Raw genomic sequence first — 18,760 nt, forward strand, 5'->3', positions numbered from 1 at the left:
AGTCTATGGTTATTATTGACTTAATTCTTGTATATAGCATGAAGTAGGAGTCAAGGTTCTTTTTTTTTTTTTTTTGCATCTGAATATCCAAATAATACAGCACTCTTTGTTGAAAAGACTATTCTTTTTCTTTTGATTTCTTTGACACCTTCATTGAAAATTGACTATAAATGTGAAAGTCTATTTTTGAGTACCCTATTTCTGATCCATTGATCTTTATGTCTGTCTTTATACCAGTGTGACATTTTCTTGATTACTGTAGCTTTATAACAGTTGTAAAATTGTTAAAATAATTGTTAAAATCAGGTAATGTGAATTTGTTCTTTTTTTTCCTTAAAACTGTTTTGACTATCCTAGATCATTTCCCTTTCCATTTAAACTTTAAAACATGCTTGCCAATTCTGATATTTTGATTGGGACTGCATTGAATCTATAGGTTAATTTGGACATTTGAGAGACTGTAGTAGCCTGATACCACTGAATGCTGGAATCAAATATTACTAACCAATAACTCTTCTTGTGACACTGGGCTCATACCACTAGATAGGTAGAATGTACCCTGGGAGAGAATGCAGCATTTAGAGGATGTGAATGGTTGGTCCTTTCTGAGAATAATTTTCTCCATTAAATAATAAGCCAGCATGTTAGTTGCAACATCATAGTTTGATATTTTGGTGAACTTGATTAATTTGAGTTTGCCCAGAGCAATAGTTAGTGTCACTCACTCATGCTCTGAAAAATCAGATGCTGAGTTTACAATAATGAAATTATATTCTGGGTGGTGGTGATTTCTCCAATTTATTGCTGCCTTGGGGCAAGCATGCATGTTCATATCACTCTGCCTCCTGGCCAACTGTCTTTGAAGAATAAAGACAGCTAGTATTCACAGAGGACTTCCCAAGCACAGGTCATTTGTACTTATGCTGTGACTCCAGAGTCTTTGCTTTAACCACTCTCTGAGGCCTTTAATAAGTCATTTGAAAAGTAGAATTTGCCATCTACTAACTCCTCTACTTTTAATACAAAATTAGTTCAAGGGTATCCTGACATTTAAATTTCTGTAGGGCTTTGCAGTTTTTATATATGCTTTCATGTACAATCCATTTAATTCTTTTTCAAGTGTGAAATGTGCTTTCATAGGATTCATTTAATTCTATATCTTCCCGCTTTGCCCCATCAAATTCATTGTTGGTGATTTTTCCTGACCTCCTATTGACAGGCTAAGTACGTTTTGAAAAAAGAAGGTAGAAGAGAGATGTATTCCCTATTTTCCATATAGGCAGTTGCTAGTGTGTATCGTCCCAAAATTTGTTTAGAGGGAGACCACCATGAATCTCTGTTTTTTTTTACTTAGTGAAGAGATGGAAGTTAATATTCCTTGAGAGTGTCATGTGTTGCTTCTAAAATTTAGTGCATCTGTAAATGTCTTTTCATTTTTTGAATCAAATGGAGGGGAAGAGAATGGAAGGATGTGATGTTGGGATACATGTACAAAGAATCTTACTGGCAGCCAGAAAGTGAGGAGAATTAAATTCTGTATTAAAATGTCTGAGAATTAAAATGAAGGAAATTAATGCATCAGTCCTAGGAGTGGATGGACAGGAGTAGTTGGGTTGTTTTGATACAGATTACCAGTGCTGAACAGGGTATCCTTGCTTATTACTGCTGAGGTGTGTTCATAGGTTCATTTTTTTCCCCAGTGATGTAAATGAATGTGAGCCTGGTAGGATGCTGGGAATTGTGGAGTCATGCAAGGATGAGTCAGAGGTGGTCCTTGCCTTAATGGGGAAAAAGCATAACATTTTCAAGTGGAAACACCATTCAGATATTGCCAGCACTTACTACAGTTTCTGATAAATGCTTGCTTGATACATGCCTATTTCAACATAATTTGTTGAAATCATTTATGTTCTAAGGGTCAAACAGATAAAGCTTGAATGCAGAGATGGAAGGAAAGGTTTTACAGGTGGAGGGGACAGTAGGGCAAAGGCACCATGAGAGGAAAACACAGGCTTTATAAAGAAACGTGTGACTCTCAACTATCTGGTTGCCATGTGGAAGGCCACAAGGTGAGTACGGAGAAGTAATATTTTGGGAAAGTAGGTTTGGAATCACCTTATTTATGCAATGATTTGAGAGTGTGTGTATATTTTAAACTCCTGCCCAAATCATGCTGATTGAGATGTTGCCATTTCCCTTAAATAGGATAGGCCTAGTTATTGTGGAGTTAGGTGGCAGATGGGATGGTGGGGATGGCAAGAATATTGCAGGAAGAGAGAAGAAATGGAGAAAAAAGGAAACTGATCAAAACCGTCTTTGTTCTTCAAAAGCAAGAATATACCCACGCAGAATATTTGGAGGGAACTACGGCAATTTGCCATTTTTCATTAATTAGAAAACTCTAATTTGTAATGTAACAAAGGGGAGGAAACAATTCTCTCCTTTTCACCAGAACTGGTTAAAAATACCGACTCTCAGACCCCAGTCCAGACGGGCCGAATCACAGTTAGCATTTAACACGACAGCTAGGTGAGATCACATGCACGTTACAGCCTGAGAGGCCCTGCTCTAACTCACTACATTTTAGAGTCAATATTTTGCTGGAAAAAATTCCTAGCTGGTGCCGCCGTTCCCGCCGTCTTTCACTAGATGGCAGTAGCCTGCTCACTTCCTCCGGGTTTCACCTTCGTTGTTTTCCAGGCCCTGGTTAACCTCCAGGCCACAGCTCCCGGCTCCCGCGCAGGACCCAGCTAGGCTGGGCGCCGGCGGGGGGCGTGCCCGGGGGCGGGGCCGGGCCTACCCAATGGGCTCCTCCGGGTCGGGGGCGGGGCCGCACTTCAGTTGCTCCTCGGGCCGCAGGCGCCGCTCGCGTCCCAGGCTCAGTATGTGGCGCGTTCCCGGTCTGCTCTGCGTGCGCGTTGCAAGGAAGAGCAAGTTCTCCGGACCTTGGAACAGGCCTGCCGCCTTCATGTCCACTCTGCTCATCAATCAGCCCCAATATGCGTGGCTGAAGGAGCTGGGGCTCCGCGAGGAAAACGACGGCGTGTATAACGGAAGCTGGGGAGGCCGGGGAGAGGTATGCACGTCTTGGGCAAATCTCTGCGGCCTCTCTTCGCCCCGGGAGGCCGGACAGACACTGCCCAGCCCAAATCCCGCGGACGCTGTCGGCTTGTACTGGGTGGGGAGTTTTGAAGCCCATAGTAAACGTTTTCTGAAGTAGAACCATTAAAAGTACCGTTAGATATTAGGTCCCGCGTGTTACCGAGAATCGAGTTCATTTTGGAGCAGAAAGGAGTTGGCCTTCCCAAGCGTACTTAAAACCGCACGGCAGAGTTCTGCCCTCTGTAGTGCCAAATGGCACACACTAGGCGGTGGAAATCATCTGACTTTTCTACTTTTCTACTACTGTTCTACTCCTCACATGTGACGTGCGCCACAGGTAACGTTCAACAGTACAGTTTTATTTTTTCTGAAATCGTCTGGAATGCAAGCTCGGAGTTGCTGAAATCCTGTTTTGCAGTCATTGGGCTCAGAGCTTCCTTGAGGGCCAGATTTTCAGCATTTCTCTATTTCCAAACCCTAACAATTGCATGACTCTCAGTTAATGTTCAATAAAATGTTTTATAGACTAGGATGGAAAGATAATGTTGTTATCACTTGGATTATTTTTGAGGGCTGCATAGGAAAGTAAACTTTCATAAGAAAACGTTATATAACATCCCAACAGTTTGTTGAATGAACCTGCTTTTTAGAGGAAAGACATCTTTTAGTTATATGCGGCTGTAGGAAGTGCAGGTGGTTTTAATTTTTCCCAAATCCCCCATTGGTGGTTTTATCCTGTTTTTCCTGTGGTATCTAATCATTAGGTTCATGGATAAAATACCCTCTCTGGAAAGTCTTCTTAAAGCTATACCTGGTTGTGTTTTTTTTTCTAATTTATCCCTCCAGTTCATGTGGACACACGCCTTTCCCATGGTTGTTTAGCCTTGGCCTTTTCACCTCTGACCAGAGGGTGGGCAGAGTTATGGAGAGAGGGAATAAGCTAAACTTGTAACTGCACGTGTGTTATTTGCTCGGTCATGTCCGACTCTTTTGCGACCCTAGGAACTCGTAGCTCGCCAGAGTCCGCTGTCCATGGGATTCTCCAGGCAAGAATACTGGAGTGGATTGCCATTCCCTTCTCCAGGGGATCTTCCTGACCCAGGTCTCCTGCACTGCAGCCAGATTCTTTACCATTTGAGCTATAGGGAAGTCCCTAAAACTTGTAACTTTGGCCTGTTAATGAAAGAAGAGGCAAAATAACATGTTACTTTTCGGCTTTTGTTTAGATGCCTAATATTTTAGATGCGGAGGGTGGGTTTTGCAGAAAAAGTGGTTCTGAGTGTTCAGGTCAAAAGTGAACACTCTGTAGTCTCCTGTTTGTAACAAGTTAATGGAGAAGGAAATGGCAACCTACTCCAGTATTCTTGCCCGGAGAATCCCGTGGACAGGGTGTCCTGGCGGGCTACAGCCTATGGGGTCGCAAGAGTCAGACACGACTTAGCGACTAAACCACCACCACCACCCACGTAAAGGTTCTGAGTTGGGTTATTGTATCTTAGTTTCTGCCCCACCTTCCTTTTTACCTTCCTGCATTAAGTCTGCTCCCCCATTTTCTATTTATATAGATCATCTTTTTGTTTTAGGTTATCACCACCTATTGTCCTGCTAACAATGAGCCCATTGCAAGAGTCAGACAGGTAAGTGCTTTTTTTTTTTTTTTAATGCAAAATGCCCTTAGGGAGTTTGTGCCAGTGATCATTGAGTAATACAAATTTACAAAGTCAAAGAATGTTTCCTTTTAATTTAACGTTTAAGAATGTCTAGGGGAGGGACTTTCCTGCAGCTTCAGTGGTTAAGTATTGGGCTTCAGTTGCTGGGAACATGTGTTTGATCCTGGTGGGGGAACTTCAATCTTGCATGCTACACTGCCTGGCTGGAAAAAAAAATTCTCGGGGAGACCCTGTACTCTGTGAGGGTGTATATGCCCTGGAAAAGGTGACCCCTAGAGAGGACTACCCAAGAGGGATTCCATTGAGGTCTATGTTTCTGGATCACTAGGGGACTTGGGTTAAGATGAATGTTCTGATCTCTTGAATCTAGGTTGTAGCCTGAGGTTCTGAATTTCTAATATACTTCAGATATTGCTCACAGATGAGGCTCCTGGACCTTGCTTTGAAAGGCAAGGTTTTAAAAGGTACAGATTCTAACTTAGCAAATTCCAGCAAGTTTTGGGAAGTGTAAGCTGTGATAATCATTTTAAACCACAAATCTTAGGGTCACTGGGGATTTTACAATTCTTTTCCAAAAGTCTATATTCTTAGGAGAAGATCATCACTGCTCTTTCCTTTTCCCTTTGTCTCCCCCCAAATCTTTATTTAGGCCAGCATGGCTGACTATGAAGAAACTGTAAAGAAAGCAAGAGAAGCATGGAGCATCTGGGCAGATGTAAGTACGGAGTCTGTGACACAAATACCTACTGTAATGACAGACGGGAGGCAGCCAGCGTCCCCTTGCTGAAACTGGAGCTTTTTGGGGGCTGTGACTATCTCTAAGCTGTAGTCCTGAACTAGTACTCTTTTCCATATTTTACCTTCAATAGCAGGGTAATTTTAAAGGGAAAAGAACTCTGTACTGTCGTAGTGTAAACAATCTATGAACACTTGCGTCTCCAACTGATCTCTGAACACCCAAGTCTCCAAAAATTAAGCAAAGAGAAAGGAATATCTATGCTAAAAATAAACCATATGCTCCTCCCCCACCTCCGAGTTTCTTTCCTTTTTTTTTAATTTTTATTTAAAAAAAAATTTTTTTTTATTAGTTGGAGGCTAATTACTTCACAACATTTCAGTGAGTTTTGTCATACATTGACATGAATCAGCCATAGAGTTACACTCCAAGTTTCTTTAGGGGCAGGGAGGGGATGTTAGCAATAGGTCGGCATTCTTGGTTCAGAGGGAGTGGTGTCAGCAGCTGCCCTCATAGGGCCTATGCTCCAGTTCCTCTGCAGTCTGATGAGGCTTTGAGGCTAATTCTGCCTCCCCCTCTCTGTCTCCACCAGTTCTGTGAGCAGGTGTAGGAACTGACTGGAGTTGGGCTGGGCCACCCTGAGGGCCAGTAGATGAGGGCCAGGCTTTGGAGGAGGGGAGAGTAAAGAACTGGCTTAGTCTGGATCTCCTGGTTTACCCTGAACCTCCCTTTTGGTCTTCAGGCGTGAGATACTTGGAATGAAGCTACAGGAATATCCTGAAAGGTTAACCCAGCTCTGCCCCAGGCAGTGACTTCGCTTCGTGTGCGTTGTCTTCTGTAGAAAAGGGGAGTCCAGGTGTGCTTACCTCTTGGGTTATCAAAAGGGTTAAATGAGCTAATCATTTAACATGCTTACATGCAGGGGTAAACCTTAGTACCTGTTTGATTTTTAGAACCATGTGCTGCTAAGTTTGGAACTGCTGAGCCTCAGTGATTTTTTTTGTTGTTGTTATTTCCTCCTAAGTCTGGTTGCTCCGGGAACTTGGGAAAGGGCAGACTCTCCAGGAGAGCCCTGAACTGGATGCAGGGTTACTGTTAGCCAAGAGACTGCCTCTGTGCAGAGCAGGAAGAATGTTTCCTTTAACTAATTTTGGCTATAAGTTAGGCTCTGGGTTTATGACATACAATCAAAAACTGAACTGAAAAAATCCTTGAACAAAGTAAATACTGCTTGCAAAAGTCAATAGTGTGCTAAGTGAAGTTCACCTTAGCAATGTAGAGAATAGTGGCCGATGCCATGTCAGCTTATTTTAAATAAGCTCATTCCACATCTGCGGGGCTCACATCTGCAGGAATGGAGTGCTGACTCTTCTCCACCACTCTGTATAAGGGGCTTGAGCATCCATAGGTTTTGGAATCCATGGGGGTCCTGAACCAATCTCTCATGGATACTGAGGGACAGTTGTATTGTTTTTGTTTTTTCAATTAATAGACTATTTTAGAACAGTTTTAGGGTGAAACTGTAGGGGAGGAAAATTTTTTATTCTTCTAGGTTCTTTGGCTGGCCTGATAATTAACCAATATACAACAGATTAGCAGGAGAAAAACAAATTTCAATTTTTTATGAGGGGGAAGCATAAAGATATGAGACCCGAAGGCAGCCAGGCAGTTGAAGTTTATATACCATCCTGAGCTAAGTAGGAGCACCGGGCTTCAAAGAGGAGGAGGACAATTGCTAGGAATGTGAGCAGAGCAAGTGTTCGGTAAGCAGACGCTTTCCTTCTTGTGCAGATAAGTCAGATATAAAAAGTTTTCTCTGTTGATAACTCCTGGTACAGGTCCCTTTTAAATTTCTTTTAGGCTGTTAAGGGGTGTTAGAAATCTTTTCCTAAGTCTCCTGGGCTTTAGTTATCTGTAGCTCAAAATAAAACCAAAGAACTTGTCAGACTGGCCCATACTGGGGTGGCTTATTCTAAACTCCTAAGTTTCCTGTATTAACACCCTGCATTAGTGTGGTACATCGTGTGTGTGTGTGTGTGTGTGTGTGTGTGTGTGTGTGTGTGTGTGTGTGTGTGTGCATTAGTGTGGTACATCGTGTGTGTGTGTGTGTGTGTGTGTGTGTGTGTGTGTGTGTGTTATATCTTATAATTGGTGAGCCAGTGGCTTATTCTAAACTCCTAAGTTTCCTGTATTAACACCCTGCATTAGTGTGGTACATCGTGTGTGTGTGTGTGTGTGTGTGTGTGTGTGTGTGTGTTATATCTTATAATTGGTGAGCCAGTGGCTTATTCTAAACTCCTAAGTTTCCTGTATTAACACCCTGCATTAGTGTGGTACATCGTGTGTGTGTGTGTGTGTGTGTGTGTGTGTGTGTGTGTTATATCTTATAATTGGTGAGCCAGTGGCTTATTCTAAACTCCTAAGTTTCCTGTATTAACACCCTGCATTAGTGTGGTACATCGTGTGTGTGTGTGTGTGTGTGTGTGTGTGTGTGTGTGTGTGTGTTATATCTTATAATTGGTGAGCCAGTGGCTTATTCTAAACTCCTAAGTTTCCTGTATTAACACCCTGCATTAGTGTGGTACATCGTGTGTGTGTGTGTGTGTGTGTGTGTGTGTGTGTGTGTGTGTGTGTTATATCTTATAATTGGTGAGCCAGTACAGACACATCAGTAGTAACTGAAGTCCATAAGTTGCATTGAGATTCACTCTTTGCGTGTGTTGTTTTGAATGCTAGTGGAACTTTTGATCAGAAACTTCCACTATATGTATGTATGTACCCACAGTAAATACAGTCTTGTCTGAAAAAGAATTTGTGTGAATTCAGGGTCTTTTCTTTCCCTGAACTGACTTTTCGGTCAGTCCTGGCTTTGCCCACGGGGGTGGCCGTCGGCACTGTGATGTCTAACATTGTGCTGTACTGTGACATTGCTGCTGTTTTCGAATTCAGGTTCTTCTTTGAGGTCTGCTCTTCCACAGTCACGCCAGCCTCTCTTTCTGCTCTTCATTTTTATTCCTCTCCATAGAGTGGGACTGCTAAGTGGGAACGAGTGGCTTTCCTGGGTGATGGGAGAATCAGTTGGAATTCCACTTGTTGGAATTTGAGTTAAGCCGTTGAGTCCAGAGTTTAGGGAGGAAGCAGAGCATTTCTTCTGTGTGCCTCCAGGACTGCTCAAACGTGAACAGAACAAAGCTTGGTCCTCCTCATGTACATAGTTTTCCTCTTGGATCCTCACTTGCATGGGGCTACTTCTGCTTCGCCCTGACCCTTCTGGGTGCTTTGCCTGTGAGGACAAACTGCCGTTTCGTTTAGTTCATATGTATTAGACCTGGAATTTTTCAAAGGGAACCTTTTTTTTTTTTTTTTTAAGGAAAAAGACAGAGTATGATAATATGAAAAGGCAGTTTGTAAAAATGTTTCTCTTAACTAAAACTAACCACCGAGAACCTGGTTGGGAATTCTTGCTCTGCTGTTTTCTTTCATGAGCTGATTTAGTCCAGATGCCACCTGTTTCTGCCCATCTGCATCCCCTGTGGGTGCCATCACTTTCCTTCTGCATTCCTGGTGAGGAGGAAAGCCAGTCTCTTTCTTCTCTTGATGACAGGAACTTGAATGGGCCTTCTCCAGCTGCATAAAGGGATTCCAAATATCTGTAGCTCTCTCTCTCTTTTTTTTTTTAAGTTAATTAATTTTAATTGAAGGATAATTGCTTTACAGAATTTTGTTGTTTCCTGCCAAATATCAATGTGAATCAGCCACAGGTATGCATATGTCTCTGTAGCTCTTTAACACGGTTGTCTTTGCAGTACTTCCCCAAGGGCTCAGCAGATAACTAACTCAGTGCTCTTAGTTCTCTGCTCATGGCTGTCTCTGATGCTCACTGTAACCCTGACTTCAGAGTGAAGTGTGCAGAAATGAGGACTTGGTGGCTGTCTTCAGGAGGGTCGAAGGTTACTGATACGCTGTTGTGCTGGGCTGGTCAAACCCACACGGGGAATGGGACTGTCTTCCTGGTTACCTGCTCCCCCTCATCCCTCACCTCATACTTAATCCTGACTTTCTTTTTATCTCTTGCTGCTCCTGCCCATCATTTTGGAAGCGGGAAGAAAGAAAAAAAAAGTCAAGTTTGAGTGGTCTGAGATGGAATGTAGTTTAAACCTTGGGTAGTTGGTTCTAATGTGTACCCAGGGTTGAGACTTGATCAGTTGCCAGGTCTTAAACAGTTTGAATTATGTTTATCTCTATTGCTGTTTTTGTGGTCCAGACAGCCACCATCTCTTGTCTGGCTTCATAGTGTTCCTGCCTGAGTCTTTCCTCCCTCTGATAACCTTTTCTATACCACATCTAGAGTGGTATTTTAAAATGCACTGTGAGGGACTTTCTTGGTGGTCTAGTGGTTAAGACTGTGCTTCCACTGCAGTGGGCCTGGATTTGGTCCTTGATCAGGGAGCTAAGTCCCTGCATGCTGTGGCTAAAAAATTAAAATGCACTGTGATTTTTCTCTCCCCTGTACAAAACCCTTTAGTGATTTCCCCACTGCTCTTTGAATCCTTTACATGGTCCTTGGCAGTGTGGCCCCTACTTTCCACTCCTAACTTCTTTCAAGTCGTTATAGTTTCCCAAAATTATCATATTCTCTTGCCTTTTAACCTTTGCATATGTTATGTTCTCTGTCCCCCATAATTTCCCTCTGCTTTATCTACCTCTTCAGATGGCAAATACCAATCAAGCTTTAGGCCTCAACTCTTTTAAAAGCCCCCCTTCCTTCCCGCCTCCTTGCCCCTAAGGAGTTATTACTGGGTTACTACTAATAGGTGGTCTGCTTGTGTAGTCTAGCACCTTCATGGCGCTTACCACGTGAGATTATAATCTGTTTTGTGTCTGCCATCCCCAATGGACTTGAATCTAGCTGCCTTGTTTCCCTTGAATCCTGGGGAATAGCACACTATCTGGCACATAAAATGTGTGCAGTAAGTGGTGGCTCAGTGACTGATAGAGTAAATAAGCTCAGAATAGTCATGTGTACTGAATTAGCCATTCCGAGTTGAAGTTAACCAATTTGCTAAGGCTATAAATGTGTGGGCTAAATTTGGTTCAACTCATTCAGTGCCTTAGAAAATACAGAGGATCTTTGCTGTTTCATTTAACGTTATAATTTTTGTTTACTGTTTCCAAAAGTGTGCATGTATCATAAAAATGGCAAATGTTGCAGACGTACAGAATGCAGAGAATCCGTGTTATGATTCCATTTCCTGGAAATTGCAACTGTTAACCTCTTGTTGCAAATTCCATCAAATTGAAGCAAAAGTTTACTTACCATATGCATTATCTTGCTTTTTGTTGTTGTCTTGTTATGGCTCTTAGAAGATTTTCCTTATAAATCCATTTTATTCTTTTTAGAACGTGTCTAGAGATTTTATGTGCTGTTCTGTGCTTAGTCACTCAGTCGTGTCCAACTCTTCCTGACCCCGTGGACTGTAGCCTGTCAGGCTCCTCTGTCCATGGGGATTCTCCAGGCGAGATTACTGGAGTGGGTTCCCATGCTCTCCTCCAGGGGATCTTCACAACCCTGGGATCGAACGCCAGTCTCCTGCCTTGCAGACTGATTCTTAACCATCTGAGCTGCCAGGGAAGCCCTCCATTTTATGGCTATTCCACAATTAACCAATCATATGCTGATGGGCATTTGGATGGTTTCTGTTTCTCTACTGGAAATAGCACTGCAGTAAATTCTGTTGTAACCTATACTTTTGCACACTTATGTATATGTTCAATTTCCAGAAGTAGAACTGCCTGTTCAAAGTAGTGGGGGCTCAGGATGTATTTGAAATGTTAGTAGAAGGCCAGGCTACCCTTAGATTAGAAAAACTATACAAGGATATTTGGTGTACATTTGGGGAAGAGAGAGAGTGAAGAAGAGCCCCGAGCTCCATGAGTGCCTCAGTTATTTCAGCCCCAGTGCCTAGTATCACTGATGTCACACAGTAAGTGCTCAGAAAGTATTTTGTGAGTGAGTGGTATGATTTGAATGGATTTTGGACACCAGCCTAAGTAAGCTGAATTTAGGGTTTGGGTTTGCAATCAGTTTGACCCGTATGAAAACATCACTGGGAATCATATAGGGTTCCAGATTATGTAAGGTATTTAGAGCTTTCTAGAGTCATCCCACCACTCCAGTATTCTTGCCTGGAGAATCCCAGGGACAGAGGAGACTGGCAGGCCATGGCCCATAGGGTTGCAGAGAGTCGGACACGTCTGAAGGAACAAACCACTAAGCACGCAGAGTCACCCCAGAAAGTTGTGTTCAGTCTGAATTTCTCTCTGTACTTGGCACAGCCCTTGCTCACCAAGAATGTGTCATCTGTATATTTTCTTGGTCTCTGGAATGGGTTTTAAGGCCTGTCATCAGACACTGATGGGATCAAAACAAATGTTTTTGACATAGTTCTGCTTTGTTCTGTTATAGCACATTAGTACCGTGTTAATAGACAAGAGCTTAAACTTTTCAGCAGACACTGAAATGCCATTCCTTCCTTAGATTCCTGCTCCAAAGCGAGGAGAAGTAGTGAGACAGATTGGTGATGCCTTGCGGGAGAAGATCCAAGTACTAGGAAGCTTGGTAAAGTATTTTTGTAGTAAATATATAAGTCTATTTTGTACTTTTGTGTATAAGATTGTGATCTTTTTAAGGTCATAATTTACGTATTTCACCTGGAGAAGGAAATGGCAACCCACCACAGTATTCTTGCCTGGAGAATCCCATGGACAGAGGAGCCTGGCAGGTAACAGTCCACGGGGTTGCAGAGTCAGACAAGACTGAGCGATTTCACTCACTTATGTATTTCAAAAATATATATGTATATAAATTTGTAACTTTTATATTTCAAAAATCTTTTCTTTAGAGGAAAGATTAACAAGATGGATAGGAAAATGTGAAGACAATTCTTGGGCTTTAAAATTCTTCAGAAAAATAAACAGACTGTGGTTTGTAACCCTCACAAAGCAGAAACAAAATGTTTTGCTTTCCCCACCTCAAATTTCATGTTTAAAGCATGAATTCTGTTGGAAAATTGCTGCTTGGTCTTCTGTATTTTTAGGTGTCTTTGGAGATGGGGAAGATCTTGGTGGAAGGTGTGGGAGAAGTTCAGGAATACGTGGATGTTTGTGATTATGCTGTTGGCTTATCTCGGATGATTGGGGGACCCATCCTGCCTTCTGAAAGTAAGCAGCGAAGTCAGTTCTGCTAAGTATTGTGCTCCAAAACAGAGAGCTCCCCAAAATTCTCTGGTTGTGAGCAGTTTCCACAAAATACTTGTATATGAAAATGTCTTTAATCTCTTTACTAAGAAAGTCAAATTAAAACAAGTGAAAATAATCAGAGCAAGATGCTTAAACTTTTTAAATTTTTCAAGATAAAGCTCAGTGTTGGCAAGTTCATGGGTGAGACTGATACTTTTTTATGGAGACTTTGTGAAGTGAATCACCAATCTTCTCTGGAAAACAGTTTGGAAAAATATCTATCAAAAAGGCCTTAAATATTTAATGCAAGTTTCCAGAATCTTGATTTAAGTAAATAATCTGAAATGCAACTGAGGTTCAAGTATTAAGGTGTTCATTGTCCCATCAACAGGAAACAATAGAAATGACCTAAATGTCCAATCATGACAAAGGTTGAGCAAATAATTTTGGCAGTCTATTAGCAGATATTGTCAAGAGATCATAAAGGTTGCCTTCCCCAACCGCAGACTTTATAGGAAAGTTGTACTTACTTATTTTTACTTCGTCTTTTTTTATATATACTTACTTTGATATTATTTTGATTTGAGAAGGTAGTATTTTTCATGTCACAAAATTAAAGAGGAATAAAAAGGTGCAGGAAGAAATATTTTCTTCCTCCCAGTGGGCTACTCCATAGTATTCCCATGACCGTATCAAATGTTTCTGGTTTCTTGAGTATATCTTTCCGGAGATTTTTCACCTGCAGACAGGTATGTAGCAAACCATCTGTTCCATTTTATACTTTTTTCCTACTTAATGTATCTTAGAAATTATTTCATATTGTTCCAATAAGGTGCTTCCTTCATCTTTTCTTTTTTTATGGCTGTTTTGTTGTAAGGGTGACCAGTTCCCAAGTAATAGATATTTAGGGTGTTTTCAGTCTTTGGCAGTTAAACTGTGCTACAACCTTGCACTCAGTGATGGGGACAAGGGCTTACACAGTTTGTAGTGTTTGCCGTGTCAATGGAGCAAACCGGGTGAATTCATGTGACTGTATTGAAACCACAGAGGTGGAAATCTCCTGAAGTAGTAATGGTGGTTATCTGTCAAGGCAGAATTATTAGTGGTTGGTATTGTCTGTCTTCTATATTTTCCCGTTTCCACACTGGGAATTAGGTTATATTTATAATCAGGAAAAGACATTTTTAAAAAAATCACATTTTCCTGTTTCCTCTTGGAATATTGGGCAAATTCCCTGCTGCTAGAAAGAGGGAGTTCTTTTCAAATGTACAGTTATTGTCCATAATTTGATATGTAACAGCGAGTCCCATTAGCCAAGGTTAATTTTCTATTGAACACTTTTCAGAGGTTGTTCAGAGTTAAGAAAGTAAACTGCCAGTTTTGGAGGTATATATGTGCAAGCAAGTAACTTTGACTTTTACCTGCTATAATGTCTGACTCACCAATTAAAATCCTTTTCAATTGTTTACACATTAAAAAATAGATTATTCATTTATGCAGAAGCTCTTGGGTAACTTTGACTTCATTAATTCAATTAATGCTTGTTGAGTGTCTGCCAGGTGATCTAATAGGTAATACTTGGTTGAAAAAGTGTAGTCCTTTCCCTCAAGAAATGTATAAAGCTGTAGATTCTTTGCATTTTAATTTTGTTTATTTTTACTTATTGGCCACATGGCATGCAAGATCTTAACTTAGTTCCCCAACCAGGGATCAAACCTGTGCCCTGTGGTGGAAGCATGAAATCTTAACTACTGGGCTGCCAGTGTATTCCCAGGGGTGGTTTTAAACTGGGAAGAAGCCTGTGTGGAAGCTTAAGATGGGAGAACTTGGCTTACTTTGGGAACTGTGTTACTTCAGCCCTGCCAGAGGGCGCAGTATGAAGGGAGAGCTGGGTGGAGAAGGAACCTCGGGAAGGGACTTTTCCTGGAGTTTGGACTTTATCCTGAGCGCTGCTTCAGTAGTGATGGGGTTGCCAGAGTGTGGCAAGCGGGGGGAGTCCTGTCATCAGAGCTCTGCTGGCTCCCTGGAGGGAAGGATGCAGAGGGGAGCGGCGGAGAGGAGGAGGCAGGCTCTGCGAGGAGGAGACTGTCCCAGCGCGTCACCTCTCCGGAGAACAGGGCTCCTGGACTAAGGGGGAGCCTGGGAGTGCGATGGGGCAAGTGCTGGGGTCCCTGTTCTCGCTGGCAGGGTGAGCATGGCCAGAGAGGTCGATGGCTGGGAGGGCAGCCTTCCTCCTGCCTTTAGCCAGCTTCATGAACCTTCGCATTCCACGCTCTGGTTCTTCACTGCTTCAGCTGCCTTTGATTAAAATAAGGCTCTTGTGGGGTGAGGTGGTCGGATGGCATCACCACCTCAGTGGATATGAGTTTGAGCAAACTGCGGGAGATGGTGAAGGACAGGGACGCCTGGGGTGCTGCAGCAAAGAGTCAGGCACGACTGAGCGACTGAACAACAGCTTGTGGGATTATGGTGACTTAAGTTTGTCTATGAGATACAGCTGTTTGAATTTATATTTTCAGTTTTCCGATAGGTGTGTAGAGATGTGTACAGTTAATTCATTCAACGTTTATGTAATTATTAAAACTTCCCCGCCCTGTACGTGAGTCACCTTGTCCTGCACTTAGAGAGGTGAGCTGAGGGCTTCATCCGGCAGCGTCAGGAACACGGCCCTGAGAGTCGTGACTCCTGGGTCGTGGTCATGCCCTGCCCTTGGCGATCACATCACCGAGGACACGTCTCGTTTACTCTCTGAAGTTTCCTGTCTCCCAGATGGGACTGGCACTGCCCTGATCCACACAGAGTTCCTTCGAGGAGTAGAGGCTTGATGGAGATCCTCATGGTTTATAAGACAGTCTGGCACTAACAGCGTTTGTTGTATGCTGGTGAATGTACCGAGTCCCCCAGCTGAGTTAGGTGATCTGCTACAAAGCGTCTGTAGTGCCCACGTGCTCTGGTGCATCTTTGTTCTGAAAGTGAAAGATTGCAGACTTTGTTCTTGTGACCTCGACAGGCTTGTAATTAACGTGTTTAAGCATGTTCCGTGCCTTCTTCGTCCTCAGGACCTGGCCATGCTCTCATTGAACAGTGGAATCCTGTGGGCCTGGTTGGAGTCATCACTGCCTTCAACTTTCCTGTGGCCGTGTACGGCTGGAACAACGCCGTTGCCATGATCTGTGGGAATGCTTGCCTTTGGTAAGAACGGCTCTTTTTCCTATCCAGCAGTTAGATGGTAAAAGTCTCCATTTTCAGGTACTACTGAGAGTATTGCAAATGTATTGAAATGTTTTCTACTACACTTTCCGTTAACATTGCAAGTGACACCTGCTAGTTGTGAAATGCTGGGTTTTAGTTATTTACATATTTTACCATTGGTAAAATTTATATTTTTTGACTTAACTTTTTGACACAACCTTATACCATCTTCCTTCTAGTTATTTCTACCCCAAGCAAGTATACTGTAATTCAATTTTGACATTAATTACTTGGACTCAGTATCAGACTCCACCTGTTTGAGTGAGCGAGTGAGTGAAGTCGCTCAGTCGTGTCCAACCCTTTGCGACCCTGTGGACTGTAGCCCACCAGGCTCTTCCATCCATGGGATTCTCCAGGCAAGAATACTGGAGTGGGTTGCCATTTTCTTCTCCAGGGGATCTTCCCGACGCAGGGATTGAACCTGGGTCTCCCGCATTGCAGGCAGATGCTTTAACCTCTGAGCCGCCAGGGAAGCCCCCACCTGTTTAAGGGCTCAGTCTTTTACAAGACTTCTCCTCCTTAAGATGCTAGCTGCAGATGTTCCCAGTCCTCAGGACATCTGCAGTTCTCACTGGCTGTCTACAGATTTGGAGGTTACCACTGGTTTCAGTAGAGCTTCCTGGTGGCCCAGATGGTAAAGAATCTGCCTCCAATGCGGGAGACTTTGGAAGGGTTGGGAAAATGCCCTGGAGGAGGGCATGGCAACCCACTCCAGCATTCTTGCCTGGAGAATCCCCGTGGACATAGGGGCCTGGCAGGCCGCAGTCCGTGGGGTTGCAAAGAGCTGGACGGGGCTCAGTGACTAAGCACAGCACAACCCTGGTTTGAGTAACTCATGAGAATGGTCCACAGGACTCAAGAAAGTGCAGTATTCAGCGGTTGCACTTTGATTGTAAAGGATACATTTAGGGCATGGTTTAGAAGGGTTTCAAACACAGAGCGTCCCTGCCCTCTCCCTGTGAGGTCAGGGCATGTCACTTTCACAACCAGGAGGCTCCACTGAGCTTTGGTGTCGGGAACTCTTATGGGGTTTTTATGACATTGGCACGATTGGGTAAATCATCCTACACGTGACCAAACTCAAGTCTTCCTCCTTCCCACCCCCATCCTGAAGCTATGTTGTGGGGAGGGGCAGCAGTTACCTCAGTAGCATAACAAAGGCCCTTCTATCATTCAGACAGCTCTGAGGTTGTTGATCCTGGGTGTGCCAGAAACTGGGAGCCAGATCCCTGAGAAGCTCCAGGAGTTGGTGATGGACAGGGTAGCCTGGCACGCTGCAGTCCATGGGGTGGCCAAGAGTCGTACATGACTGAACTAAACGAACTGAACACCAGATATAGTCTTCATTATGCTACATTTCACAAGCAGAAAACTAAATGAACAAGTAGCAGGGAAAAGAGAGCTTGTGATAAGGCACAACCTTCTTTTGGAAACACAATTCTTTTTTAATTCCATAAAAATTTGATAGTGAATTCCCAAGTGATTCTGAGGCACTTGGCCAGTATTCCCATGGCTGCATTAAATGTTACATCGCTGTGAAATATGCGATAGTAAAAGTTAGCTGGGGAAATGTCAGTATTTATAGATGACAAAACAGTTGCTTGCTTTTAGCTTTCGTGTTCAATGGAGGAACTTAAATCAGGAAAACCAGGAGAATTGTCTTTGTCCATTTTGTGTCTTCCCACTAACATGTACTAATCTTAGTGTTGTTCTTTATTGAAGGTAGTCAAAGGCTATATAAGTAAGACATAGTTGGATTAATGATTCAGCATCATGTTAGGGAAGGAGTATGGTGTTCCTCAGCCCCCCGAGTCTTCCAGTGAAAGTTGCTGTTGATTGATCTCTGTTTTACTCAGTTTCCACAATAGACAGAGGTTAATGTAAAGTTCCTGTGATCAGTGCAGCAAGCAGGTTCAGAACTGCTCAGTACCATTTTTATACTTAATGAAAGTTTTATAGTCCCTTCAGCCCCAGAGGCACCAAACTGAAGGATTGAATTCTCTTTCAGTTATTAGGCTCTGTTGTTTACTAAAAACTTTTTTCTCACAAAGACTGTTGCTTCTGCTTAAAAATAAAAGGTATTTATGATTTTCACCCAATTAAGCTGCTTTTTTGTTTTTATTTTTCACTCTTACAAGGAAAGGAGCGCCTACAACTTCCCTCATTAGTGTAGCTGTCACAAAGTAAGTATGTGTGGCTTTCTTTTTCCTGGGTCTGGGAGAATCTTAAAGGGTGATTGATAGGCACTGAATTTTTAATCTGACATGAAAGTGTCATATTTATTTTAGCATAGAATCTGGACAAACTCTGTTTTTTGATTGTGATAACATTTTTATATCGTTATGTAGTTTACAGATCCTTTTCAGGCCATGTCATTTAAGTCGTGGGAAACATGCCAGATACTGATATAAACGTTGAAGTCTTAAAACATTTCTTTTTGTCACTTCCAAAATAAAAATAAATCCAGTGGAGAGGAAATAGTCTTGCAATTTAGGGGCTATATGCTATAAATGTGCAGCATGTTAATGGTCTTAATTTCTACTCTGGCCGATACTTTTATTGCTCTTGTTTAATAGACCTTAGCAAAACAAAGAAAGTGTTATACCATTCAACTGATTCTTCTGACACTGCCTAAAATGTATTTCATCTTTTGGTTAAAAATTCCTGTTTTATTTATTCCTCTTTGGAAACATGATAACACTAGTTAAGTCATAAAATCAATGTTAACTAATTTATCATTCCAGAATTAAAGAACGTATAG

The 18,760-nt window shown here is 42.5% G+C and overlaps 1 protein-coding gene across 1 annotated transcript in view; it reads left to right on the plus strand.

The window, feature by feature from the left end:
* Positions 1 to 2,845: 2,845 nt before the first annotated feature.
* Positions 2,846 to 18,760, plus strand: part of ALDH7A1 (aldehyde dehydrogenase 7 family member A1) — a 35,937-nt gene continuing 20,022 nt past the window's right edge. Inside the window, exons 1-7 of the mRNA XM_065918192.1 lie at positions 2,846 to 3,076; positions 4,686 to 4,739; positions 5,422 to 5,487; positions 12,047 to 12,127; positions 12,606 to 12,729; positions 15,807 to 15,939; positions 18,138 to 18,182. Of these exons, the coding sequence (XP_065774264.1) occupies positions 2,885 to 3,076; positions 4,686 to 4,739; positions 5,422 to 5,487; positions 12,047 to 12,127; positions 12,606 to 12,729; positions 15,807 to 15,939; positions 18,138 to 18,182 (695 nt within the window). The 5' untranslated portion in view covers positions 2,846 to 2,884. The remainder of the gene's footprint in view (positions 3,077 to 4,685; positions 4,740 to 5,421; positions 5,488 to 12,046; positions 12,128 to 12,605; positions 12,730 to 15,806; positions 15,940 to 18,137; positions 18,183 to 18,760) is intronic.

Source organism: Muntiacus reevesi, chromosome 1 (assembly GCF_963930625.1).
Source record: "Muntiacus reevesi chromosome 1, mMunRee1.1, whole genome shotgun sequence".
Classification (NCBI taxonomy): domain Eukaryota; kingdom Metazoa; phylum Chordata; class Mammalia; order Artiodactyla; family Cervidae; genus Muntiacus; species Muntiacus reevesi.